This window comes from Thamnophis sirtalis, unplaced genomic scaffold (assembly GCF_051295495.1).
Source record: "Thamnophis sirtalis isolate CommonGarterSnake01/CBP01778 unplaced genomic scaffold, rThaSir2_p1.2 scaffold_9, whole genome shotgun sequence".
Lineage (NCBI taxonomy): Eukaryota > Metazoa > Chordata > Lepidosauria > Squamata > Natricidae > Thamnophis > Thamnophis sirtalis.
Genome location: NW_028261389.1, coordinates 5,784,252 through 5,810,862, shown reverse-complemented (window position 1 = coordinate 5,810,862; position 26,611 = coordinate 5,784,252). Strand labels below are relative to the sequence as shown.

General features: G+C 45.9%; 1 protein-coding gene across 3 annotated transcripts in view; it reads right to left on the bottom strand.

Annotated features, from left to right (window-relative positions):
- Nucleotides 1–26,611, bottom strand: part of PFKFB3 (6-phosphofructo-2-kinase/fructose-2,6-biphosphatase 3) — an 82,674-nt gene that overhangs the window by 21,254 nt on the left and 34,809 nt on the right. For 2 of the 3 annotated variants that reach the window (XM_087722703.1, XM_087722705.1), the window contains exons 1-6: nucleotides 20,553–21,053; nucleotides 7,546–7,671; nucleotides 6,574–6,670; nucleotides 3,857–3,923; nucleotides 2,053–2,127; nucleotides 653–709 (exon numbers count right to left, since the gene is read on the bottom strand). In XM_087722703.1, the coding sequence (XP_087578829.1) occupies nucleotides 653–709; nucleotides 2,053–2,127; nucleotides 3,857–3,923; nucleotides 6,574–6,670; nucleotides 7,546–7,671; nucleotides 20,553–20,631 (501 nt within the window). In that variant the 5' untranslated portion in view covers nucleotides 20,632–21,053. Of the gene's footprint in view, nucleotides 1–652; nucleotides 710–2,052; nucleotides 2,128–3,856; nucleotides 3,924–6,573; nucleotides 6,671–7,545; nucleotides 7,672–20,552; nucleotides 21,054–26,611 lie in introns of those variants that run through there. The other variant, XM_087722706.1, reaches the window with a different exon arrangement.

The window sequence follows — 26,611 nt, the reverse complement described above, 5'->3', positions numbered from 1 at the left end:
AGTCGATCGTTGAAGTTACTAAGTTAGTCACACGGTTGTTAAGTGAATCTGGCTTCCCCATCGACTTTGCTTGTCAGAAGGTCGCAAAAGGGGGATCCCGCGACGACCCTGGGACACTGCAACCATCATAAATATGAATCAGTCGCCAAGTGTCTGAATTTTGAGCATGTGACCATGAAGACACTGCAATGGTCATAAGTGTGGAAAATGGTCATAAGCCACTACCAGCTAGTGAATTATGGATAAAATTCTGGGCTGCTGTTATAACTTCGAATGGACAGTAAACATCATCTCCTTTTTATGACCCCATAATCCTTTGTGGGGTGGAGTTGGGGCAACTGAATGGAGCAGAGTGTTTACTGGCCAGATGCCTTTCCCGTCACCAACATGGAGTCTTATTCGGCAGATAAATTCTCATTGTGCTCAGAGAGAAATAAGGTTTTTTTTGGGGGGGGCATTGTAACTTTGAATAAACACTAGACGAATTGATGAGTTGATGAGAACGGGATGGAGACAGTCCAAAATGCACAAGATGGATGTTCTCTCACTCAACTGTGACCCCTTCCCAGAAATATGGTTCTCCAGCCCAATCTGAAGGATTTTCTGGGATCCAGGCCGGACTTGAGAGATAGGAAACTGTCTTCATATTTACCATGATGTTGCTCGCAACCACCGTCGGGTCATTGCAGATGGACTCAATGAAGAAGACCTGTGGGAAGCAGAAGACATTAGAATTAAGGCATCATGAACTTATGACTTCGGTATGCACAAAAACGGAAGGACACTTCACTTCCTAACATGGACGGAATGGTTGCAGAATTTGATGGAGTTGGCTGAAATGGCAAAACTGACTACTTGGATTAAAGAAAAGAATATGACGGATTTTTCGGACTATAAGACGCAAATAATAATAATAATCTCAAATAAATTTGAGAAAAAACGTTTTTGCACTCTGCAGGCCTCCCAAACCCTCTGCATGCCTCCTTTTTTTTTGTGAAAAACGTGGCGTGCAGAGAGTTTGAGAAGCCTGCAAAGTGCTCCTGGGGGCTGGGGGGGGGGGCAAAACTGAGCAAAAACCGGCCCATTTTTCATAAAAACGGGCCCTTTCGTTTTGCAAAAAACAGGGCATACATAGGCTTTGAGAGGCTTGTAGAGTGCTCCTGGGATCTGGGGGCAAAGCAGGCCAAAAATGACCAGTTTTTCGCTCGTTTTTGCCCTTCCCAGCCCCCAGAAGCACTTTGCAGGCCTCCCAAACAGTCTGCACGTCCATTTTTGCAAAAAATGGGATGCACGGGGGCGGGATTTCGGAAGGCCAAAAATGCTCTATTCAGTGTATAAGACGCACCCAGATTTTCTCCCTCTTTTTTGGGGGAGGGGGGGAATGTGCATCTTATACTCCGAAAAAAGTACAATAACTACTTTTTTTCCATATGGAAAAATTCAACATATCAAAAGGGAATTGGATTGGGGAAAGATTTGACATGCCGGCTGTGTCCAGAGGGAGGAAACCTGTACAAACAACAGTACATCAAGTCTTTGCTTTCTGTGTACGCTGAATAGAAAGTCCAATCAAGCTTCTGACAATAAAAAAGAAAAAAAAGAAAAAAATTCACTTTGACTGTAACCTTATATTCGCCGCTTGCTCTCTCTCATCAGTTTTTATTTTAAATTAGTTCTCTTCATTTAGGGTGTCCTCATAAATCAGGAAAAAGGTAAAAATCTCACCATGAACGACACCCTCTCTCCTGCACTTTCACTTCCGAAGCTGTCAGCAGTTTCACCAGCCTTGATGGCTGCTTCCTAGCCATTGGCAAAAAGGCTCTTCCTGGATCACCAGTGACTTTGCGGGTGTCTCTGGGATCGGCAGGATATGCCCCTTCCTATCACTGTCTCTTCGGGACGGTTTAGGTCCAATTGGACCGTCCTGCGGCTGGAATTTTGGCGGTGATCTCGGAGCTCCGAGATTAGCCGTCGTGTCACCGCGACGTCAGCTCCCGATCAGTACACCAAGTCTTAAAATCCCTCACATTTTGGTTCAAAAATGTCACTCACTTTGTATCCGTTTTCTTTGGCAAAATGCAAGACCATTGATCTTCGCTCGTGCGTCGTGTTGGTGGCGTCAAAAACCTGTGGAAGGAAGAAAGATAAAAAAGATGTCAGACGACTCATTTTTGTTGGTTGGTTTTCAGGAAAGAGGAGATAATTTTTTCCACGATCCCAACCATCTTTAAATTAAAACTAGTTCTGATAACCCAGTGTTGCCTGGGTATTTATTTTTTAGGGGAAAAATATCCAAACCAAACTTAATTTCTAGCGTTGGATTTTCTCCCTTACCAGAGGGAGCCCCTTTGTAGAGTATTGTGAAGCCGTTACCATGGCAACTCCACTGAGCTGTACACTAGAAGCTGTTCTGTTAGGCTGTATCCTAACAGAACACGCACCCTGAGGGGTGTTAGGGGAGTCTTATCCCCAACAGTATTTGTTTCCAGAGAGTAAGTCATCTGTGTACCAAGTTTGGTTGAAATTGCTCAAGGCGTTCCAGAGTTATGCTGCAACACACACACACACACACACATTTTTACATATATAAATGAGCAGAACCAACCCACAATGTTCTGTATAACTGTACAGCCCAGTTCCTTGGCAGTTGTTTTCCATAACTGAAAACAATTCTTCCAGCATGGACACGGGATAGATAGAATAATTAGGGTTTGTTTTTTAACTGGGACACATCTTTAAGGTTCCCAGGGCAATGTTTACCCCCTCTCCTCTTCAGAAAAGCCAGATTAACAACTAGACCACACATTTTTGGTCATCAACACCAGCAAAGATTCTAACAATCACAAATTTGAGAGGTCCTTGGTGCTCTCCGAGATTGGTTGTTTTCTTGCAGACATTTCATTCATCCAAATTAAGTAATGAGCGCTGATGATACTTAGCTAGCTGGGTTATGAAACGTCTGCACGAAAACAATCAAACTCAGGGAGCACCAAGGACCCCTTCACATCAACCCCATCACGTCACAAATATTCTCCTTTATTGGAACCACAAACTTGGGACTCGGGGATCTTTAGGGATTCCTGCAAATTTAAAAACCACGGGGTAGAACTGGAGGAGGTTCGTTTATTTAAATCAGGCTCCCCCAAACAAGGACACCTTTCGCAAGATGTCTTCTCCAAGTGTTGTGGCCCAGCAGGTGCCGTTGGAGCTGCCACCAGACTCCGACAGCGAGGGGCCCTCTGAGTCGGCTCTGGAGGAGGTAGAGGACTCTGGACAGGGTTCCGACTCCGAGCAGGGTGCAGAGAGGCTGGTTGGCCACCAGGAGGCACCTGAGCCAGTGGGGAGGAGACAAGGGAGAGTGAGCCGGAAGCCAGCAGTGAGTTGTTCCTGGATGCACGCCATCGAAGAGCTACTAGGCGTCAGGAACAATTACGCAATTACCGGAGGTGATTGTACTCAGCTGGTGGTCCTTAGGCACCTCTCCAGACTATAAAAAGTTACTTGTGCACATGGCCCTCTTTGCAGAAGTCAACGCAGGATTGAATGTTGGAGGACAGTATTGGAAGCTTGGCAGGCTGGATTGCTGCCAAGCATTATCTGTGTTTATTGCTGCCTGAGTTTGTCTGAGTTGCTGGCAAGGTCCTTATCTGTTTGTTCTGCTTGGCTTTCAGCCACCGAGGTGTTGGTGTCTTTTAAAGAACATTCCAGTTAAGCTTGTCTCGGCATTCGTTACTGGACGGAGGAGGGTGTTGGTGTCTTGCTATTAAAGTACATTCCAGTTAAGCTTGTCTCGGCATTCGTTACTGGACGGAGGAGGGGGTCAGAACACCAAGGTGCTCCAAGGAACGTCACTTACCGCAATCTGTCCACCTTCCTCAGACAGGTAGAGCTTGACGTCTCTTAAGGCACTTAAGGCACACTGTCTGTAAAGGAACCACAAACACAGCAATTAATGCCTTTTTAGATCACACAAGAGTTTAGACAAAGCCCTCCGGCTATTTTAGTAAGGCTGTCCGGTTGGACCTGTACAAATTCAGAGGACTGCAAGATGGCAGCATGGAGACCAAGTTCTTGAGATCTTTGGACTGTCATCTAGGAGCAACCTCATTTTCCCCCCTCAGCTGAGGTGAGGTAATTTGGGATTCAGTCCACTTCACCTCACTGCTCATTCCCCAGTTCCCTCAAGATATATGTTATCTGTCAGAAATGTTGCAGAAACACTCTTCACGCAAACTTCAGGAAGGACAAAATATAATATTTTAAGACACCAACAACAAGACATTCACATATTTCCCAGAACTGCTGCTCAACCAAGGCAGGTACAGATAGGCCTCGGCTTACAACCACAACTGAGGCCAAAATGTCTGTTGCTAAGTGAGATGAGTTGCTAAGTGACTGTCACTGCGGTTGTTGAGTTAGTAACACGGTTGTTAAGTGAATCCAGCGTCCCTCCTCTTGACTTTGTTTGTCAGAAGGTCGCAAAAGGGGACCAATGAACCCCCCCTCCCAACCCAGGACACTGCAACGGTCATAAATATGAGTCAGTTGCCAAGCATCTGAATTTTAATCACATGTCTAAGAGGACACTGCAATGGTCGTAAGTGTGAAAAACGGCCATAAGACACTTTTTTCAGTGCCGTTGTAACTTAAAATGGCCACTAAATGAACAGTTGTAAGTTCAGGACTATCTGTAGAGGTTTATGTACGTGTAGCTTCATCCATAGCCCTGAGGTAAAAGTTCCCCTCACACATATGTGCTAGTCATTCCCGACTCTAGGAGGCAGTGCTCATCTCCGTCTCAAAGCCGAAGAGCCAGCGCTGTCCGAAGACGTCTCCGTGGTCGTGTGGCCGGCATGACTCAATGCAGACGGCGCACGGAACGCTGTTACCTTCCCACCAAAGGTGGTTCCTAGTTTTCTACTTGCATTTTTTACATGCTTTCGAACTGCTAGGTTGGCAGAAGCTGGGACGAGTAACAGGAGCTCACTCCATTACGTGGCGCTAGGGATTCGAACCGCCAACCTTTCTGATCGACAAGCTCAGCATCGTAGCCATCGACCCTACTGCGCCTGACGACTAGCAACCTTAATTGATCCCTAGGTAGGAGCTCGCACACATAAAGCAGTTGTAGCCTGAATTTTGGAAAAGCGAGGCGTCCGTTAGCAATACAAAAATTCCTTTATCACGCAGCTGAGATTGCTGGCAGATTGGTCTGACGCCGGCAAATAAATAGCTTTCTCTTTGCCCAGCCGAGACAAAGATTTTAGGCCACGGGGCTGCATGGAATATGCTACAAAACCTGCGTTTGGATGCCAGTCCAGCTCCTCAGTAGAAGGAGGCAATTGTGTCTCGTTCAACAAAGGACAATGTCCCCATTTACAATTTTAAGAATAAAGACTCGATTTTCAGAAGAAGAGCCCCTCACAAGTGCCGAAAGCAGAAGGATTAACAGCCGTAATGGCTTATTCACATTGTTGGAAAAGCTCTAACCCCGATACAGGTAGTCCTCGCTTAGTGTCGAAGCTCAAAGTTACGACCATCGTGGAAAAAGGGGTGCAAAGTTCCAGCGGTTGGGCCATCTCCCCTCTCCCCGGCACATTTTGGACATTTGGCAATAAAGCCACATTTGCAGCATCCCGTGATAATATATTATTACAACAGTTTTGCCCAAAACTGGGACTTCTGGCAGAAGTCCATAGTAAGCAATGGGTTTGTTTAAGGACTATCGTGTTTGCTTTATGACTGCCATGTTCACTTTACAACCACAGGAAAAGGGACGTAAAACTACCATAATGGGCAGGCTTTACTATGGTTGTAACTCAAAGTCTACTCGTAGTTTTTCCCCAACTTCATAATCCTGTTATTACCTAGTGGTCCCCCATTCAAATCTAGTTTGTTAAGCTTTCAAGTGGTTCTCTAAGAAAGGAAGGAAGGAAGGGAAAGAAAGAAAGGGAAAGAAAGAGAGGGGGGGAAAGGGAAATGGAAGGAAGGAAGGGAAAAAAGAAAGAGGGAGGAAGGGAGGGAGAGAAGAAAGGACAGGAAGGAATGGAAAGAAGGAAAGAAAAGAAAGAGAAGGGAGAGAGAGAGAGAATGAAAGGAGGGAGGGAGGGAGGGAAGGAAGGAAGGAAGGAAGGAAAGAAAGAAAGGGAAAGAAAGAGAGGGGGGAAAGGGAAATGGAAGGAAGGGAAAAAAGAAAGAGAGAGGGAGGGAGAGAAGAAAGGACAGGAAGGAATGGAAGAAAGGAAAGAAAAGAAAGAGAAGAGAGAGAGAGAAGAAAGGAAAGGAGGAAGGGAGGGAAGGAAAGAAAGAAAGAAAGAAAGAAAGGGAAAGAAAGAGAGGGGGGAAAGGAAATGGAAGGAAGGAAGGGAAAAAAGAAAGAGAGAGGGAGAGAGGGAGAGAGAGAAGAAAGGACAGGAAGGAATGGAAGGAAAGAAAAGAAAGAGAAGGGAGAGAGAGAGAAGAAAGGAAAGGAGGGAGGGGAAGAAAGAAAGAAAGAAAGAAAGAAAGAAAGAAAGAAAGAAAGAAAGAAAGAAAGAAAGAAAGAAAACCAACTCAAGGAAATTTGAGACTTACCTGCGCACTTTCATGGCCTCCTCATTGTCTGGACGGAAGAAGTTGTAAGAGCTGTAATGTTTCACAGCCTCGCGCCGATACTCCCCCACGTTAAACACTGCAAAGCAGATGAAGACGTCAATCAAACTTCTTATAAAATGTGTTTTGTTTTGTTTTTAAACTTTTTGTGCCCTCTTCAGAATTTCTGGCGGTTCTCCATCCAGATTTGATCCTGCCTGGCTCCAGAGATTAGCCAAGACCTCTTAGATGCTGCAGCTGAGCTGGGCTCATGGTTCACACACCCACAGGTTCCATTCTCGGACGTTAAGGACACCCCACTTCAATAACAGTTGCCACCCAAATTCCATGCAGCTAGTCCTCAATTTAAAACCGTTGATTTAGGGACCGTTCAAAGCTGCAACGGCACTGGAAAAAAGTCACCTATGACCATTTTTCACACTTACGACCATTGCAGCATCCCCGTAGTCACATTATCAAGATTCGGACACTTGGGAACGGACTCACATTTATGACGGTTGCAATATCGCAGGGTCACGCGATCCCCTTTTGCGACCTTCCGACGAGCTAAGTCAACGGAGTTGCCAGATTCACTTAACAACCGTGTGACTAAGCCAGTGGTTTCCAAACTTGGCAACTTTAAGACTTGTGGACTTCAACTCCCAGAATTCTCCAGTCAGCTCTGCTGACTGGAGAATTCTGGGAGTTGAAGTCCACAAGTCTTAAAGTTGCCAAGTTTGGGAACCACTGGACTAAGCTAATATTAGCGATTCACTTAACAACCGTGGTGAGAAAAGGTCATAAAACAGGACAAAACGCCCCGAATGTCTCGCTTAGAAATGGAAACGTTGAGCTCAACGGTGGTCATAACTCGAGGACTACTCCCCTCAGGTTGAAAGGCCTCAAACTTTGACGCTCGCAAGCAGTTTGATTTCGCACCACCCAATTAAAAAAAAAATTTGGGTCAGAGCTCACCTTTCGTCGGCACGCCAATCCAGTTGAGGTAGCGGGTGAGTTTTTTGGAAATGTAGGTTTTCCCGCGAGCCGGCAGTCCAACCATCACAATTACGGTGGGGGAATTGGTGAGCTGTGGACCACATACTGCAGGGGCGCAGGAAGAAAGGCAGAAAGAAAGAAAAAAGGATAGTTAAAAAACTTTTTTTTTTTAGTATATTTTATTTTCATTTTCATACGCTCACATGTATACACCATACAGTATTAAACAATAATTGCATCAATTCCTCTTGTTAACAATGCCCCAGAAAATAAAAGCCCAATATACCTCTTCCATTCTCCATACACCTCTTTCTTCCACCACCCTCCAACTTTCTATCTTCCCTCCATCATCCCCCTCTACCCTACTTCCCCTCCCCCTCTACCACTCCTCTCTCCAAATCCACTCCCCCCCTTCCTTCTCCCCTTCCCTCCCACCCTCTCTCCCACCCCTCTCTACCCATCTTTCTTCTTTCCTACTCCTCCTCCCCTCGGTGCATTTCCACTAAATGTATTTGGCTTATCCTATTTTTAAAGAAAAATTAGAGAAAAACAGTATACATGTGAAGTCACATTGCATTGAGATCTAACACATCATGTCTAGCCGGTGAGATTTGAACAGCCGAACTGCAGAACTGCAGTCAGCTGAAGTAGCCTGCAGTGCTGCATTTAACCACTGCGCCACCTCGGCTGAGAAACCACAGTTTCTCAGCCTCAGTCTTCCTTATCCACAGAATGGGACTAAACGTCACAAATAACACAGATCAGGTTGGTAAAGGCCAAGGACCGGTCGGGTCACAAAGGAAGTCCATCCTGTTAGATCTGGCAAAAAAAAAGAATTGTCTTCTGGAGATGACGGGCTAAGAACACATTTAATAAAAAATAAATAAAAGGCACATTGCGAATACCATCAAGGAAGGACTTACATTTAATCGCACAATTCATGGGATTGCCCAATTTTAACCTTCTCCTCTCTCCTAATCGAAACCTCTCCTCTTAATCAAAATCAGAGTGTTTATGCAAAATATTTTTTTACGGTGAATCTTGACCAGCGAGCTTTGGTCAAGGATGCTGGTTAAACCACACCCTTTCATCCCCCCCCCTTTTGAAATACATCACTTACAAACCACACCAGAAATTAAAACTGCCTGGATATCTTATCACTGTTCACCACAAGGTTTTAAGTTTTTCTCATTAGGCTTCAGCATCACAACGCGGAGTCAATTGTCCTAAAATGATCTTTTCTGGCACAATGCATCAGACTACAACTCCCATCAAGCTCAGCCAGGATGGCTGTTGTAATATGCCAGCAATTAATGTGGCTTAGACCAAGAATCTCCAAACTTGGCAACATTAAGACTTGTGGACTTCAACTCCCAGAATTCCCTAGCTAGCAAGTCTTAAAATTGCCTGACTAGGGAATGCTGGGAGTTGAAGTCCACAAGTCTTAAAATTGCTGACTAGGGAATTCTGGGAGTTGAAGTCCACAAGTCTTAAAATTGCCTGACTAGGGAATTCTGGGAGTTGAAGTCCACAAGTCTTAAAATTGCCTGACTAGGGAATTCTGGGAGTTGAATTGCACAAGTCTTAAAATTGCTGACTAGGGAATTCTGGGAGTTGAAGTCCACAAGTCTTAAAGCTACCAAGTTTGGAAACCCAGGGCTGAGACTCATCTTAAAATATTCTTGGGATCTCTAAAGCACCACACGACACACCCACATGGCATTTAAAGGCCCAACCCATCATTCTCAACACCACTGGCCTTAAAAACTGATCTTTTAAGAATAAGTTAGATTTTTTAAAAATCTGTTGGGTTAAAAAAAAACACCTTGCAATAAAATCTTACCCTGACTACCCTATTTCAATACTGGTTGTCTCATAAATCTAGATTAATGGCTTCGCTAAACCCAGAACTGCCTTCCAATCAAATGTGGGCCTACGGTTTACATTCCTATTGCTTCTGTGTTCCAGTTCAGCCATCCATTCTGAAAAAATATGTCATTTTGGCTTCTGGTTCATGAATGGCAGTCTAATGTGTCAAAGACTGTTAAACGTGTTCATTGCAGTCAGATTTTTGACACGGTAATAGCAAAGTGAAGCTGAACCACACAAGGCACATGAGACTGTAGAATTTGCTTCCATGCATCACTCTAAGCCTGTGATGGCGAAACTATGGCACGCCTATCAGAGGCGGGATGCAGAGCCCTCTCTGTGGGCAGGTGCACCACCGCATGCTTCTCTTCCTGGGTCTGTTGCGCATGCGTGCCGGCCAGCTGGTCTCTTCCGGATTCCGGCATGCACATCGCACCGGTCTGGCAGGCATGTACATGCCGGAAACCAGAAGAGAGCAACTGGCCGGTGTGCATACACATGATGGAACCTGGAAGAGCAGCTGGCCGCCATGCGCATGTACACCATCCCAGTGCTCTCTTCTGAGTACCGGCGCACTGATGTACATGCTCCAGTTTCTGCACTCCGTGCCAAAAAGGTTAACCACCATTGCTCTAAGCCATAATGTGCTTTATAAACCATGATTCATGTAGTCAACGCTGTCACAGATTTAACAAATAGGGAAGGCGAGCAAAAAAACAGTGTGAAAAGGAGCAACTTCAATGAGTATTCCTCACATGGCTGCATCTAAAGCTTTAAAACAACAGGAATGGCATCTATTATTCTTGAATCAATACTGTAAATATTGTTGGATTAGTATAATAAATAGCGCAAAAAAGTTCATGGGACGGAGCTGGGGAATCAAAGACAACACTACTAAGAGTTGGTGAATAATTTATCAGAGGCAAAACAGTAGTGAATAAGCAGTGGTTATTTATATCAAGATTTTCTCCTTGGCACTTTCAATAATTTCAAGACAAGGGATGTGCAACATTTAGTGCCAGTCCCCGAGAAAAGAACACAGCTCGCTTCCATTTAGCAAGAAACCTGTTGTAGGCAGCAGGAGATTTGCCTGGAATTTGAATAAAACCTGAATATGTGTCGGCTTTAAACTCTCCGGACTTTTGTTCCTTCCAAAATGCAGCTATTTTGCAAACCAGCAGCCGCGCTAAGCAAACAAGCAGCTTTATTTGGAAGCAAATCCTTTTATAAGCAAGGCTAGGAAGAGAAATCTGAAAGAATTGTTGGAAAAAATCTGTTAGGGGAAATATAATATTCTGCCTTTTTAAAAAAAAAAAATAATCCTAAAATATTTCCTTTTTCTAGGAGAGGGGTGGGGTGCTCGATTTCTACAGAATCCAAACTGCCAAAGAAAACATCTTTGATCTTTGCATCACACGTAATTTTTTTTAAAAACAAAACAAAACCCCTGCGTGAAATCTATCTTGTCCTCCCTGGATTATGAAGTTCAGGTAGTGAGATGCTAACCAAAGGGATTAAAACACCCTGGTGTTATATATAAAGTCACAACCCCTGGTATGCCCAAATATGGGAGGAAGTTCACTGCTTCCATTCTCTGTCCATCATAAGAGAGATCCAGACAGAAACCCAATATTTTTACTGTTACCTTTGTTACATTTGTGTTGTATTTGTGCTGATAAATAAATAAAGGGAGACTAGTATAGATCTATTTCAAGCTATTTAGCTCTCATCAGCTAGCCATACCCTTACTGGGATTAGAACCTGTGCTATATATGTATAGCCAATAAAGGAGGAGAACCTTGTGGCTTAGTGGTTAACACAACTGCTTAATATGTAATACAGCACAGGTTCAAATCCCAGTAAGGGTATGGCTAGCTGATGAGAGCTAAATAGCTTGAAATAGATCTATACTAGTCTCCCTTCATTTATTTATCAGCACAAATGCAACACACACACACACACACATACATATAGACACACAAACATCCAGATACATCCTTTTATCTTCCTGAAGTTGAGATGAACAATTGCAATAGTCTTCAAATATATATATATATATATAGTATTTGTGCTGATAAATAATGTGACTTTAAATATATATATATGTGTGTGTGTGTGTGTGTATGTGTGTGTGTTCAAATATATGTATGTATGTATGTATATTTGAAGACATTATTGCAATTGTTCAACTCAACGTCAAGAAGATAAAAGGATGTATCTGTGCATTAAGAACCAACTTTTGCCCAGCCCTACGTGCTGGGAATCACGCTGCCACTTTTCCCTAACTCCATCCTCAGCCAGCCCTAATGCAGCTCCTGGGATGATTACGTGGTGGACGTGCCGTCTAGCCAAAAACGAATGGATCGCCCTTAGGAATCCTAGCTGAAGCATCACTTCGCAGCCGGGGCCCACCTCTCCCCTGGAGGAGGAGTCAGGGAGTTAGGAGGTGGCATGCAAATACGGCTCACACTCACAAAACTCCAAAGGCATCCAAGGCCAGCTTCGTGTGTGTGTGTGTGTGTGTGTGTGTGTGTGTGTGTGTGTGTGTGTGCGCGCGCGCGCTTGGAAAAGAGAGAAGCCGCCACCCCATTGTGGGTTTTCCATGCTATTTGCATTAGAGATGCTGCACGCAGACCAAGGCAGCTATTTGCCTCCAAGATATTTGCAACTTTCCCTCCTCCCTTTTTTTAAAAAAAAAAATTAAAGCAGCAGATATGTGTTCCTGCAAAGGGGTGTAGAATTCACTTAGCTGGCTACCCATTCAGAAAAAAAAAAATCAAACCCAGAGAACTGAAATACACAAAGAAGCATCCTGGAAGGACGATTTGAACACAAAAGAAAGAATTTCCTTTGTGATGAAGCCCCAGGGCTAGGTCTCTGGGACAGCCCCAATTTGCAAAAAAAATATTGGTGGGATTGGCTGTAGATTTAACAAAACCCTCCCAGGGAAAAAGGACAATTTTTTTTGGGGGGGGGGGATTCGGACAAAAAAGAATACAGCTTTTCCACAGGGATCCGGGATTTTTTAAAATAACTTCGCTTTTCAGGATGGTTCTGAATGCCTATAAATCTGATGAGAGACTCTGGGTAGAAAACTCATTCTTCTAAAATAAAGTCTCTGCGCTCTTCAGCTCTTCCACTTTTCCTTCTGTGGTCAAGAGGTTTTTTTTTCCCTGTGCCCAGAACCCACTTACAAAGAGAAAAATCTGAGTAGATCAAGGCAATTTTTGTGAAAAACTTGGAGGAGGAGATGGAGGAGGGGGAACCAGAGAAAGAGGAGATGGAGGAGAGGAGGAGGAGAATAAGAGAAGGAGAAGACCAAGGAGGAGGAGGAGAATAAGATGATGATGAAGAAGAAGGGGACGGAGGAAGGAGGAGAATGAGAAGATGAAAGAGGAAGAGGAAAAGAAGAAGGAGGGAAGAGGAGAAGAAGAAGAGGAGGAGAATGAGAAGATGATGAAGAAGAAGGGGAGGAGGAGGGAGAAGAGAAGAATGAGAAGATGAAGGAGGACGAGGAGGGAGGAGAATAAGAAGATGAAGAAGAAGAAGGGGGAGAAGGGAGGAGAAGAATGAGAAGAAGGAGGAGGAGGAGGAGGAGGCAGGAGGAGAAGAAGAGGAGAACGAGAAGATGAAGGAAGGGGAGGAGGGAAGAGAATAAGAAGATGATGAAGAAGGGGAAGAGGAGAGAGGAGAAGAAGAGGAGAAGAATGAGAAGATGAAGGAGGAGGAGAAGGAGAAGGGAGGAGAAGAATGAGAAGATGAAGAATGAGAAGGAAGAGGGAAGAGGAGAAGAGAAGAGAATATGAGGAAGAAGGAGGGGGAGGAGGGAGGAGGATAAGAAGATGATGAAGAAGGGGAGGAGGAGAGAGGAGAAGAAGAGGAGAAGAATGAGAAGATGGAGGAGGAGGAGGGAGGAGGAGAAGAGGAGGAAGAGAAGGAGAAGGAGAAGGGAAGAGGGAAGAGGAGAAGAAGAGGATGAGAACGAGAAGATGAAGAAGGAGGAGGGAGAGGAGGAGGAGGAGAAGAAGAAGAACAACAACAACAACTCAATGTTAACTTGATATTCAAATAAACCCAGTTGGTATTTTTCTCTATTGCTTTTGCAAAAGTCATGACTCAAACTGTGTTCACACAACATATTAAGCCAATACCAAACATGCATTAATTTTATCAGAATGACCTGAGCTCTGAAACAAAAAGCAACTGCTTTAAACTTCAGAGAGTATTAAGAAGAAGCTAGACTTATCCAAGACAGTTTGAACTGGTCCCTCTGCATATTTCAAAAGGCTGGATTAGAAGACCTTTGTGGTTCCCCTCTAACTCCACAATTCTATGATTTGGCCCCTTCCTCTCAATGGCCTTGGATTGACACCTCCTAAAAGGGAAGAGAGGATCTGAGCCACAAAAGAAATTCACACCCTTTAGAGTTTAGATAACAACCAGGAATTTCCTTGGCCCGTCCCATTGTTATCTCCAATTCTACTGCCTTTGCAGAAAATAGCCATAAAACATTATGTTGTGTTCACCAAAAAGCAGTGTTTTCTTATGGAAAGTGGTAGAGAGGACGACAATATGAGGATTAAACAGATCCCGGAATACCAGGGGATATTTTGATGGGATAAAGAGATTACATTTTTTGCAGTGGAAGTAAAAGACTGAAAATTGATAAAACCAGCCCAGGTACCTTGGCACGCTTTTGAACCCAATAATATGTGCAATAAACCATTGTTTTCTTAATGAACACAACTATTTGATTCGCAAATTAGCCAATCTATAAATGAAGTCCATTCGAGCTAGATGGGCCCAGATTTCTGGGATTTAACTGTCTTTTCAAGTCTTCGATGAATGACAAAAGACTATGAAACTCCCGGATTTCTTCCAAGTAAAATAGGGGGAAGATCCATAGGGATTCCCAGGGGAAGTTTTCTTTTAGCACGTTTTCACAAATAACTCAGAGGAGGAAGAGGAGAACAAAGGACAATTTACAACCCATTATTTCTTCTTTTTTTTTATCTCATAACTGTTATTAATTATATGCATTTATAACAATTTTTCCCTACTGTTAACAATATACTTGAAGATTGCTTTTTTAACATCCCATAGATCCATCTTATCTTACAACGGTCCTACTTCTTCCCTCCCTCCCTCTTTCCTTCCCTCGTTTCTTCTCTCCTACTTCCCTTCCTTCCTTCCCTCCCTCCTTCCCCTTCCCTCCTTCCTTCCCTCCTTCCTTCCTTCCCTCCTTTCTTTTCTCCTCTCCTTACTTTCCTTCTTCCTTCCCCCCTTCCTTCCCTCCTTTCTTCTCTCCTTCTTTCCCTCCTTCCTTCCCTCCCCGAGTCACTACAGAAATATTTTCGAGTGTGTTGGTGCCCAGGAAGGATTTGAAAAGGTGTTTTTTTTTTACCTTCCCCATCTAAGGCCATCCAAAATTAAATCAAGACTTTGGTTCCAATCAAGGGTTTGCATCATTCCAACAAGTGATTTCCCCACCCCCACTACACACACACAGACACAATTGTGAGCCCTTCCAAGATAAGATAGTGAAGACAACTGCTGGTGACATCTGCCATTCCCTGGGTGGCCTCTAAGGATAATAAAGGGAAGGAGGAAATTGAGAAATAAGTGGATTAACACAGTGTTAAGTACCGTCTCCCCACCCAGATACATATCAGGATAGGAAATCAAAAGGGAAATTCTGGAAAGGCAATAAAGACAGCATTATAATAAAAAAGGGTACGGATAGAAGAGAAATATCTTTAGCTCAGGGTTGAAATGTGTAGTAGAGTCCTTGGTGTTCTCTGAGCTGGGCTGTTTTCTTGCAGATTTTTCAGGACCAAACTAGGTAACATCAACAGTGCTAGATGGATGATGGATGCACTGATGATGTTACCCAGTTTGGTAATGAAACGTCTGCAAGAAAACAAGGACCCCACCATCCTTCTCCACCACCCCATAAACCCTACTCCCTTCAAGCACTGATGATGTTACTGTTGTGGCCTGCCAGTGGCCAGCACAGCTAATGGCAAACTCAGACAGTGAGGAGGTTGGGGAGGAACCTGGGCCAGTCCTGGATTCTGTGGAAGGCTCTGATGAGGACTCTGTGTTGGAGGCAGAGAGGGGGCCAGGGCCATCTGACAGTTATCAGCTGCTTTCAGAGTCAGACATCAGTAAGGCAGAAGAACAGCTGGAGCCTGTTCCCAGGGTGTGCATGCGCAGAGCTGCCAGGTGAAGGGAACAGCTAAGGAACAAGGACTGAATTGGGTGGATGGTGAATGGCCCCTCCCAAAGGAAATAAAGAGGAGCAAAAGGGGAGTGGAGTTTGCAGGAGACAATCAGTTCCATTCATTACGGTGAAGATCTGTTCCTGACTCCTTGCCAAGTAATTGCTGCTACAGTGTGGCGTTTAGAAGATATCGGCCTGGCAGCTCTCCAAGCCTGATATAGGTCTGTAGTTGTGAAATCTTGCAGGGACTTTGCTGGAGAGGAATTCCCTTTCACCTAAATAAGAGAGGTTTTATCGGGACGAGGAGTCTGTTTCGTGATCTTGGGAAGCCTAAGGCAGAACAGTTACCTAATTCAGTTCATGAAATGTTTTCAGAAAATCGCCAAGCTCAGAAAGCACCACGGACCCCGCAGTCCTCTCGCTCTTCCTCCCTCTCTTCAAACCCCACTCCCTTCTAGCATTGATGACATTACCTAGTTGGGTAATAAAACGTCTGCAAGCTCAGACAGCAAACAACCAAGGCCAGATAGCACCAAGGTTGTTAACTCTTAACGACCGCATAATTCACCCCCCCCCCCCGATGATTTATCTATCCTTATCCTGGTCTTTCAACAACAAACTTGACAAAACGTTTTGGGTGGCCTCAATGTTTGGGCCAATCTCCATCTGGTTAGGATTTGGATTTTGGATTTTAACTTTATTTATATGCCACCCTTTTCCCTGAGGGGACTCAGGGCGGCTCACAATCCAGGGGGAGGGAAAAACACGACAAGATACACACATAAAGACAATACATCATTAAAACGCGCAACAATCATACTATTCGGGTGGGGTTGAAGTCTTTAGCCCCAGGCCTGTCGGGACAGCCAGGTTTTTAAGGCTATGCGGAAGGTCTGGAGGGTGGTGAGGGAGTAAAGGTCCTGTGTGAAAGCAGGAAAGTTCCCCACTCTTTGGATTAAGAGCTGATGAAAAAGATTGGAGACAAACACAATTTTCAGACTGAGCAGAGTGTATGTATGTGTATAGGGAAGCTGCTGTCACTAAGATAATGTGTGTGTGTATGTGTATGTAGATACACACACAAATACACACACACAATATATGTATGTATGTATGTATGTATGTATTTAGAGTTACAACCCCCCGGTATGCCCAAATATGGGAGGAAGTCTACTGCTTCCATTCTCTGTCCATCGGCTCGTCATAAGAGACCATCCAGACAGAAACCCAATATTTTTACTGTTGCCTTTGTTACATTTGTGTTGTATTTGTGCTGAATCCCACATAGCACCTTTATTTATTTATCAGCACAAATACAGCATACATACATACATACATACATACATACATACATACATGTTGTATTTGTGCTGATAAATAAATAAAGGGAGACTAGTATAGATCTATTTCAAGCTTACTGGGTATAGCTAGCTGATGAGAGCTAAATAGCTTGAAATAGATCTATACTCGTCTCCCTTTATTTATTTATCAGCACAAATACAACACATTTGTAACAAAAGGCAACAGTAAAATATTGGTCTTTCTGTCTGGATGGTTTCTTGTGACGAGCCGATGGACAGAGAATGGAAGCAGTTAGCTTCCTCCCATAATTGGGGCATACCAGGGGTTGTGACACTAAATATATATCTATATCTATATCTATATCTATATCTATCTATCTATCTATCTATCTATCTATCTATCTATCTATCTTATCTATATCTATCTATCTATCTATCTATCTATCTATCTATCTATCTATCTATATATATATATATATATATACATATATCTAAATAAAGTCTCCCTTTATTTATCAGCACAAATAAAAATAAAACAAACACACACACATACACATATACATACATACATACATACATACATATATATATATATATAAAGCAGCTTCCCTATAGATAACAATCTGGGCAAAGGTAGGATAAATGAAACCGTGTCAGCCAAGCATCAATGTCCTTTAATCAGCGGTACAGAGAGCGGGACCGTAGCCAAGTGCTGTGTGGGGTTATCTAATCCTGCCCGTACCTTTCACAACAGCTGGATCCAAGGAAATAAATAAGTGGGCCTTATCACCTGAACAGCAAAGGTTCCTTTACCTGGCTCACCTTCATTGCGGTCAAGAGGTTCTTAAGAGGCTGCCCAAATAGCAGAAAAAGTGGCACCCCAAATCACAAAGCAATCACTGGAAGGGGGCGGGGGGGGGAGAGGACCCGTAGCTCTTATCTGTTTCTCAACAAGTAGTCCTTGATTTACACAACCATTCGTTTAGCGACCAGAGTTACGACAATACGACGTTCACGCCCATTGCAATGCCCCCCATAATCAGCAATCCAAACTGCAGCTTCCTTGGATCACGTGATCGCCATGAGTGCTCTTCCCAGACTGATAAAGCCCATGGGGGGGGGAGGGGGAAACTGGAGGATTCACTTTGCCAAGGTGTGAACTGCTTAACAACCGCAGTGATCTGCTTAACGACCGTGCCCCAAAGGTCTTCAAACAGGGCCAAACTCACTTCGCTCCCCAGCTCGCTTAAGGAGTTGCAGAAGTTTTGAGCCTCAATTGGGGAGGGTGGGTCACAAAGGAAGGGTAGTTAAGGGGCTCAAAATCAAACAAATGGGGGGAGGACAGAAGGGGAGGGGAAGGGGCAACTGACCTTTGCAAGGCTGCAGGGCATCTTCCCAACTTGACCACCCCAGAGATGGATAGCGGGCACTTTTTCCTGGCCTCCCCACAGAACGTCTCTGGATCTTGTGGAAGAGAAACACAACCGCCTCCAGAGACCAGAAGGGCTTCCTTGGTGCTCTCCAAACTTGGTGGTTTTCTTGCAGATGTCCTCTTCTACTCTTCCCCTTCTCTTCCTTACACCAGTGTTTCTTAACCTTGTCAACTTGAAGATGTCTGGACTTCAACTCCCAGAATTCCCCAGCCAGCATTCGCTGGCTGGGGAATTCTGGGAGTTGAAGTCCAGACATCTTCAAGTTGACAAGGTTGAGAAACACTGCCTTAGACCATATTCCCTTCTAGCACTGATGATGTTACCCAGTTAGGTCATGAAACGTCTGCAAGAAAACCACCAAGCTGGCAGATCACCAAGGACCCCACAGTTCTCCTTCCCCTTTGCTTCCTCCTTCTCTTCCTTTCCCTTCCTCTCCTCTTTCTCTTCCTTAAACCATATTCCCTACTAGCCCTGATGATGTTACCTAGTTGGGTAATGAAACATCTGCAAGAAAAGCACCAAGCTCAGAGAACACCAAGGACTCCACAGTTCTTCTCTTTCTTCTCACTTTCTTTCTCCTTCTCCATTTCTTCTCCTTCTTCCCTTCTCTTCTTAAACCATAATCCCTCCTAGCACTGATAATGTTACCTAGTTGGGTCATGAAACATCTGCAAGAAAACCACCAAGCTCAGAGAGCACCAAGGACCCCACAGTTCTTCTCCTTTGCTTCCTCCTTCTCTTCCTCTCCTGTTCCTTAAACCACACTCCCTCCTAGCCCTGATGATAGTACCTAGCTGGGGCACGAAACGCCTGCAAGAAAACCACCATGCTCAGGATGCCCGCCGAGGGACAAACCCCATCCCCCTCATTTTCAACACGGAGGTTCTTCTTTCCTTCCTCCAGCGCGAGGGGCTTGGGAGGGAGGGTGCCGGTTGGGGAAGCCCAAGGCGGGGGGGGGGGAAGCGAGCCGCCTGCACCGCCCTCCCCCTCCTGCGTGCGGAAGAGGGCTGGCGACGACCCGCCCCTCCCCTCCCTCCGCCATGCGCTGCGTGCCATGCACGGCATCGCCACCGATCCAGCCGGGATGGCACGAGAGGGAGAGGGAGAAAGAAAGGAGGGAGAGAGAGGAAGAGAAAAAGTGCGAGAGAGAGAAAGAAAGGAGAGAGGAAGGAAGGGGGAGAGAAGAAGAGAAAAAGAGGGGGAGAGAAGGAAAGGAGAGAGGAAAGAAGGGAGAGAGAGGAAGAGAAAAAGAGGGGGAGAGAAGGAAAGGAGAGAGGAAAGAAGGGAGAGGAAGAGAAAAAGAGGGAGAGAGAAGGAAAGGAGAGAGGAAAGAAGGGAGAGAGAGGAAGAGAAAAAGAGGGGGAGAGAAAGAAAAGAGAGAGGAAAGAAGGGAGAGAGAGGAAGAGAAAAAGAGGGGGAGAGAAGGAAAGGAGAGAGGAAAGAAGGGAGAGAGAGGAAGAGAAAAAGAGGGGGAGAGAAGGAAAGGAGAGAGGAAAGAAGGGAGAGAGAGGAAGAGAAAAAGAGGGGGAGAGAAGGAAAGGAGAGAGGAAAGAAGGGAGAGAGAGGAAGAGAAAAAGAGGGGGAGAGAAGGAAAGGAGAGAGGAAAGGAGAGAGGAAAGAAGGGAGAGAGAGGAAGAGAAAAAGAAGGACGAAGAGAGAGAGAGAGATCGCGCGCTCCGCCAACCAGATCCGCCCGCCATACAACGCCCGGGCTCCGGCAGAAAGATGAGGACGATGCGGCGGCGATTACGGAGCTCTTTGCAAGCGGAGAAAAAAAAACCAAGCCGAGCCCGCTTCGGCGTTGCAAGCCACGCAGTCCCGCCCGGCAAAAGCGCTAAGGAAGCGGCCGCTGGAGTCGCTGCAGCGGCATCGGAGGTGCTGCTCCGCGCTGGGCATCGCCACGGCCCGAGATGCCCGGATCCCCGCCCTGGATCCGGGCATCCCTCCCTCGGGAGACCGGCCTCTTCCCTTTCCCGCGGATCGGCGTTTATTCCCGGCAATCCCACCCCCGGCTTGGCTCAAATCTCCCCTTCTCCTTCTCTCCCGGCTCGGCTTGAGCTGCAAAGCCGGCATCTCCATCGCTGCAAAGCCCGAATCCAGCCGGGACCCTCCCCTCCTTTCCTCCCCTCTCCCTCTTCTCCGCCGGAGACCCCGACTCACACCGGCGCGGCAAGGTAGGGTGGTTATCCGGGGGCAGCCAAATCTTCTGGATCCGGCTCTGCGTCAGCTCCATGGGCATCTTGGCCAGCCAGGTGTCGGCGCGCTCCGGCTCCACCTTCGTTGCGGATGCGGGGTGGGGAAGGAGGGAGGGAGGGATGGGACGCAAAAAGCGGGTGATCGGTCGGTCTTTGGGGTATTTGGGGGGGGGGATCTTCTTCCCTCTGCTTTCCTTTGCAAGGATGGAAGGGGGAGGCGGGCGAGGGGGGCAGCCGCCCAATCGAGCCCTGGCGATCTCGGGCTCCTTTAACTGCCCGGCTTCGGGCCAAGGGAGCTTCCAATCCCTGGGGGAAAAACCCTGGGGGAAAAATGCCCTTGTGGCAAACGAGGATTGGGAGGGCGTGGAGGGAAAGCGCCGATCCTGGCTTGATTCCGGGGCTGAGATGGGACGTGGGAGGTTGCACCGGGGCGGCGTGGCCGGAGAAATGAAGCGCGGCCGCCCTTGCGCGGCTTTTTCTAGGAGCCAGCCGGCCGGCACTGTGACGTCACGGGGACGGCCCCGCCCTGGATTCTTTCTCCCCCCCCTCCCCACTCCGCCTACAACTCCCCCCCCCCTCGTGCGCAACTGCTGGGAGGGGGGGGGGCGGAAGGAGGCTTTCGTTTCCCGCTGCTGCCCCCGCCAGGCGGCTGGTTGAAAGGAAGGACGCCCGCGGGCTCAAGGATCGTCTCTCGCTTCCCTCTCTCTTTCTCTCTTCCTTACTCTTTTTCTCTCTCTCTTTTTCCTTCTTTCTTTCTCTGCCTTTCCCTATTTCTCAGTTTTTTCTTTCTCTGTCTTTCTCTTCCTTCCTCTTTTTCTCTTTCTCTCTCTCCTTTCTCTTCCTTCCTCTCTTCCCCTTCTTTCAATCTCTCCTTTTTCTCTCTTCCTTCCTCTTTCTCTCTCTTTTTCCTTCCTTCTTTCTTTCTCTCCCTTTCCCTCTTCCTCCATTTTCTCTTTCTCTCTCTTTCTCTTCCTTCCTCTTTTTCTCTTTCTCTCTCTCCCTCCCTCCTTTCTATCTCTCCTTTTTCTCTCTTCTTCTTTTTCGCTCTCTTTCTTTCTTTCTTTCTCTCCCTTTCCCTCTTCCTCTGCAGAGAGTTTGGGAGGCTTGTAGAATGCTCCTGGGGGATGGAGGGGGGGGGCAAAAAAGGTCCAATTTTTTTTGCTCATTTTTGCCCCCCTCCATCCCCCAGGAGCATTCTACAAGCCTCCCAAACTCTCTGCACGTCCATTTTTGCAAAGGGAGTGGGGTTTTGGTAGGCCAAAAATGCTGCATTCAGTATATAAAACGCACCCAGATTTTCACTTTTTTGGGGGGGGGATATGCCTCTTATACTCCAAAAAATACGGTAATTTTATGCCAAGAATACCCAAGTTCACTCAGGATGCTATAGAGATAGTCCTTGACTTACAATGACTTGTTTAGTGACAGTCCAAAGTTACAACAGCAATGAAAAAACCTGACCTATGACCGTTTTTCACATTATGACCATCGCAGCATCCATTTCTGTGGTCAAAATTCAGCCGCTTGGCAACTGGCATGTACCGTATTTATGACGATTTAAGTGTCCTGGGGGGGGGGTCATGTGATGTCACTTCAACCAGTAAAGTCCATGGGGAATACAGATTCACTTAACAGACGTATGACTAACTTAACGACGGCAGTGATTGACTGAAGAATTTTGGGGAAGCCAAATTGTTGGAAGTGCAACACCCCCCCCCCCCCACCCATCAGGCACCTTTCCCCCTATGTGGTGGACATGCAATGAGGCGAAAAGATATTGGAGAATTATGGCTGGAACAAATGGTGGCTGGAACAAATGGTGGGAGATCAAATTCTGTTCAAGCCAGAAATTTTCCTCTTGGGCATCATACCAGAGCGGCATAAGAAAGATGTGCTTTATTTAGTTATCCGTGTATTGGCTGCGGCGCGATTAGCCTATGCGCAGTATTGGAAGGAAGGAAGTATCCCAGCGGGGTTAGACATAACTAGAAAAATCTTGGCTTACCCTAGAATTAAAAAATAAATCGGAATACGATGAAGTTTGTAACAGATTTCATTATTGGCATAAGACAAGGTGACAAAACTGGAACAAATTGTAAATGATGTGATCGGATAGAAGGATGGATAATGTACTACAGTGGTTCCCAAACTTGGCAACTTTAAGACTTGTGGACTTCAACTCCCAGAATTCTCCAGCCAGTCTTCAAGTTGCCAAGTTTGGGAACCACTGATGTACTAAGTAGATTGACAGCTAATGGATGAGATTATGCCTATATACTGATTGTATGGCCATAACATTTTCATTGTGCTGCACTATTTTAAATTATTTATATATATATATATATATATATATATATATATATATATATATATATATATATATATATATATATATATATATATATATATATATATATATATAATTTTTACAACCCCTGGTAAGCCCCAATTATGGGAGGAAGCTAACTGCTTCCATCATCTGTCAATCGGCTCGTCACAAGAGTCCATCACGACAGAAACCCAATATTTTTACTGTTGCCTTTGTTATATTTGTGTGGTTTTTTTAAAAAAAATTGTGCTGATAAATAAATAAAGGGAGACTAGTATAGATCTATTTCAAGCTATTTAGCTCTCATCAGCTAGCCATACCCTTACTGGGATTTGAACCTGGGCTATATTACATACTAGGCAGACATCTTAGCCATTAGGCCACAGGCTCTTATCCGTTATCAGCGAAGCCAGGGTGAAAGGTATCTATTAGATTTTTACAACCCCTGGTAAGCCCCAATTATATATATATTTTAAAGAATTTTGGGCAAGAAAGGCTGTCAAACAGGACACAATTCACTGAACTGCCTTGCTTAGCAATGGAAATTTGGGGTTCTCTTGTGGTTCTGAGGACTGCCTGTTCCATAATACCTGCGTGAATGCAGCCATCGTGGTTTGCAACCTTGTGGCCTGGTGAGTTGTGAGAATTTGACCAAGAATAGCTTATTCAACAAGCAGTGGGTAAACAAATTGGAATTTAGCATCATGTGAGCCTGGAAATAGTTCCCTCCCAAACATTAGTGTTTTCTAGGAAATAAGAAAACTGGATTCAGGAAAAGGGATTGCTGTACAAACTATTTTGGATGGAACATAAATTTGAGGGATTTTTTTGGCTCCGTTAAGCCAAAACTCATCACTCTCCACAAAGGCAGGAAGAAGAAAATTAAAAAAGCCTGAAAAAGCGAACCTGGGAAATGGAGAAAACAAGATTATTTATTTTTCTGCTTTCAAAAGTGAGACTTATTTTTTTTTTGGCGCAAGAAACTAGAACAAAAAGGGCTGTGAGTTTCAGCCCTTTCCTTCAAACGAAGGAAATGGTTTTGAAAAGTTACACATAAGAAAAAAGGGGATGGCAAAAGGGAGGGGAAAAAAACCTCCACATTTTTTGTAGTGGGATTTGGAAAGTTTATCAGCGCTGATTATGGCAGCTCCTGGGGGGGGATTTCAAGAACCCTGGTGCAACTTTTAGACCAGGGAAATTTTTCAAGAACTTCCAAGTGATGTCACCACCCTGGGATGGTGGGATTCTAAGATCTCCCAAGAGAGGTCATCTAACTGGACAAGGAATGCCTGGAGCCAATTCCACAGGTGTGAGCTGTTGGTCCAACCTTGTATCTCAAGACACTTGAAGCAATCCATTTTTGGAGCTTTGAGACTAAGCGTGTGTGGGGGGGGGGGGTGTTTGAGACAATATGGGACAGACAGGAGGCATGCAAGTCACCTGGCGTAGCTGGCGCTTTTCCAGGGTAACGTTTTGGATTGCAAAATACAAAAGCCAGTTTTGGTGTAGCGCTTAAGGCATCGGGCTAGAAATTGGGAGACGGTGAGTTCTAGTCCTGCCTAAGTCATCAAAATCAGCTGGCTGACTTTGAGCCAATCACTAGGAGACAGTGAGTTCTAGTCCCGCCTTAGACATCAAAATCAACTGGTTGACTTTGGGCCAATCACTAGGAGGCGATGAGTTCTAGTCCCGCCTTAGACATCAAAATCAGCTGGTTGACTTTGGGCCAATCACTAGGAGGTGTTGAGTTCTAGTCCCGCCTTAGACATCAAAATCAGCTGGTTGACTTTGGGCCAATCATTAGGAGGCGATGAGTTCTAGTCCCACCTTAGACATCAAATCAACTGGTTGACTTTGGGCCAATCACTAGGAGGTGATGAGTTCTAGTCCCGCCTTAGACGTCAAAATCAGCTGGCTGACTTTGGGCCAATCACTAGGAGGCAGTGAGTTCTAGTCCCGCCTTAGACATCAAAGCCAGCTGGTTGACATTGGGCCAATTCCCAGGAGACGGTGAGTTCTAGTCCAGTCTAGTCTTAGGTATCAAAGCCGGCTGGCTGACATTCGGCCAATCACCAGGAGACGGTGAGTTCTAGTCCCATCTTAGGTATCGAAGCCGGCTGGCTGACATTGGGCTAATCCCCAGGGAGATGACAAGTTCTAGTCCAGGCATAGGCATGAAAGCCAGGTGGGTGACCTTGGGTTCATCCCTAGGAGACTGTGAGTTCTAGCCCTGCCCTTAGTTCAAAGCCAGTTGGGTGACCTTGGGCAGTCCCTCTCTTTCAGGCATAGGAAGCAGGCAAGTGGCAAACCACTTCCAAAAACCTGAACAGATTTGTCCATGCAATCATGGAAGAAAGGAAGGATTATTTAACAGCTGTGCTTTTCTATCATGGCGGCTACTAAGAAACACACCTTAGCTGGGCCCTCATGTGTTTGGGTCCCTTCCTGTGTCTTTCCCCACCCTTGTAACCTAAACATGGCCACCGATCCAGCTGCTGATTTAAAATCTCCCCTCATGCCCCCAGTATTTTATCGCCCTAGAGCAGTGGTTCCCAAACTTGGCAACTTTAAGACTTGTGGACTTCAACTCCCAGAGTTCTCCAGCCAGAAGAGCTAGCTGGAGAATTCTGGGAGTTGAAATCCACAAGTCTTAAAGTTGCCACGTTTGGGAACCACTGCCCTAGAGCATTCTGGGAAATAAAAAAACGGTTGGCGAATAGAAAGCGGTGGAACTCCACAAATCTTCAATCCCCACCATCCTCTCAGGCGCCAAACACGGCCAGAGCACAAAAGCTCGCCCTAAATCAGAGAGTTAACGTCGTTTTGCAGCAGAACAAAGTGTTATATCATTTGGATAAACCACAACTTCGTCTTGCACAATTGACTCGATGGGAGGATTGCAACAGACTCCTCGAATTGCAGTCTAAAATAATTTCTTGGCAGCAAGATCAATTTCAGCTTCCTATCTGGGGGGGGGGGGGAAAAAACCCTCGCAGTGTGTGTTGACGGCTGGGTATAAAGTATCTGAAGAGCAACAGGACTCACATCAATTCATCAGGGGGGAAAATATCCGTGTACATGTCACACAGCCTAAAGTCCTAGGATTGCTAACATGCTGTGTATACTAATACGAATACTAATAGTGGGGGAACGGGGTACGTTTTGTACCCTTTTTCACATACAGAACATACAAAACATTAGACTTGGATCAGGGGTGGGTTTCTCGCCCCGTTCCAACCGGATCGGTTGGAACGAGGCCGGCGGCGTCCTCGCGCACGCACGCGGCGTCCTCGCGCACGCACGCGGCGTCCTCGCGCACGCACGCGGCGTCCTCGCGCACGCACGCGGCGTCCTCGCGCACGCACGCGGCGTCCTCGCGCACGCACGCGGCGTCCTCGCGCACGCACGCGGCGTCCTCGCGCTTGCACGCGGCATCCTCGCGCGCGCACGCGGCGTCCTCGCGCACGCACGCGGCATGCGCATGCGTACTAGCGTCTGCGCGATGCTCCAGCTGCTCCTGGAGGATCGCGCAGGCGCTGTATGCGTTCTGCGCATGCGTGGAAAGCGCAGAATTCGGAAAAACCGGGTAAGGAGCGGGCGCGGGTGTGCGGGCGCGTGCGGCGCGGGGGGGGGCCTTCGCCGTTCCCGGAAGTTACTTACTTCCGGGTTCGGCGACCAACCGGATCGCAGGGACC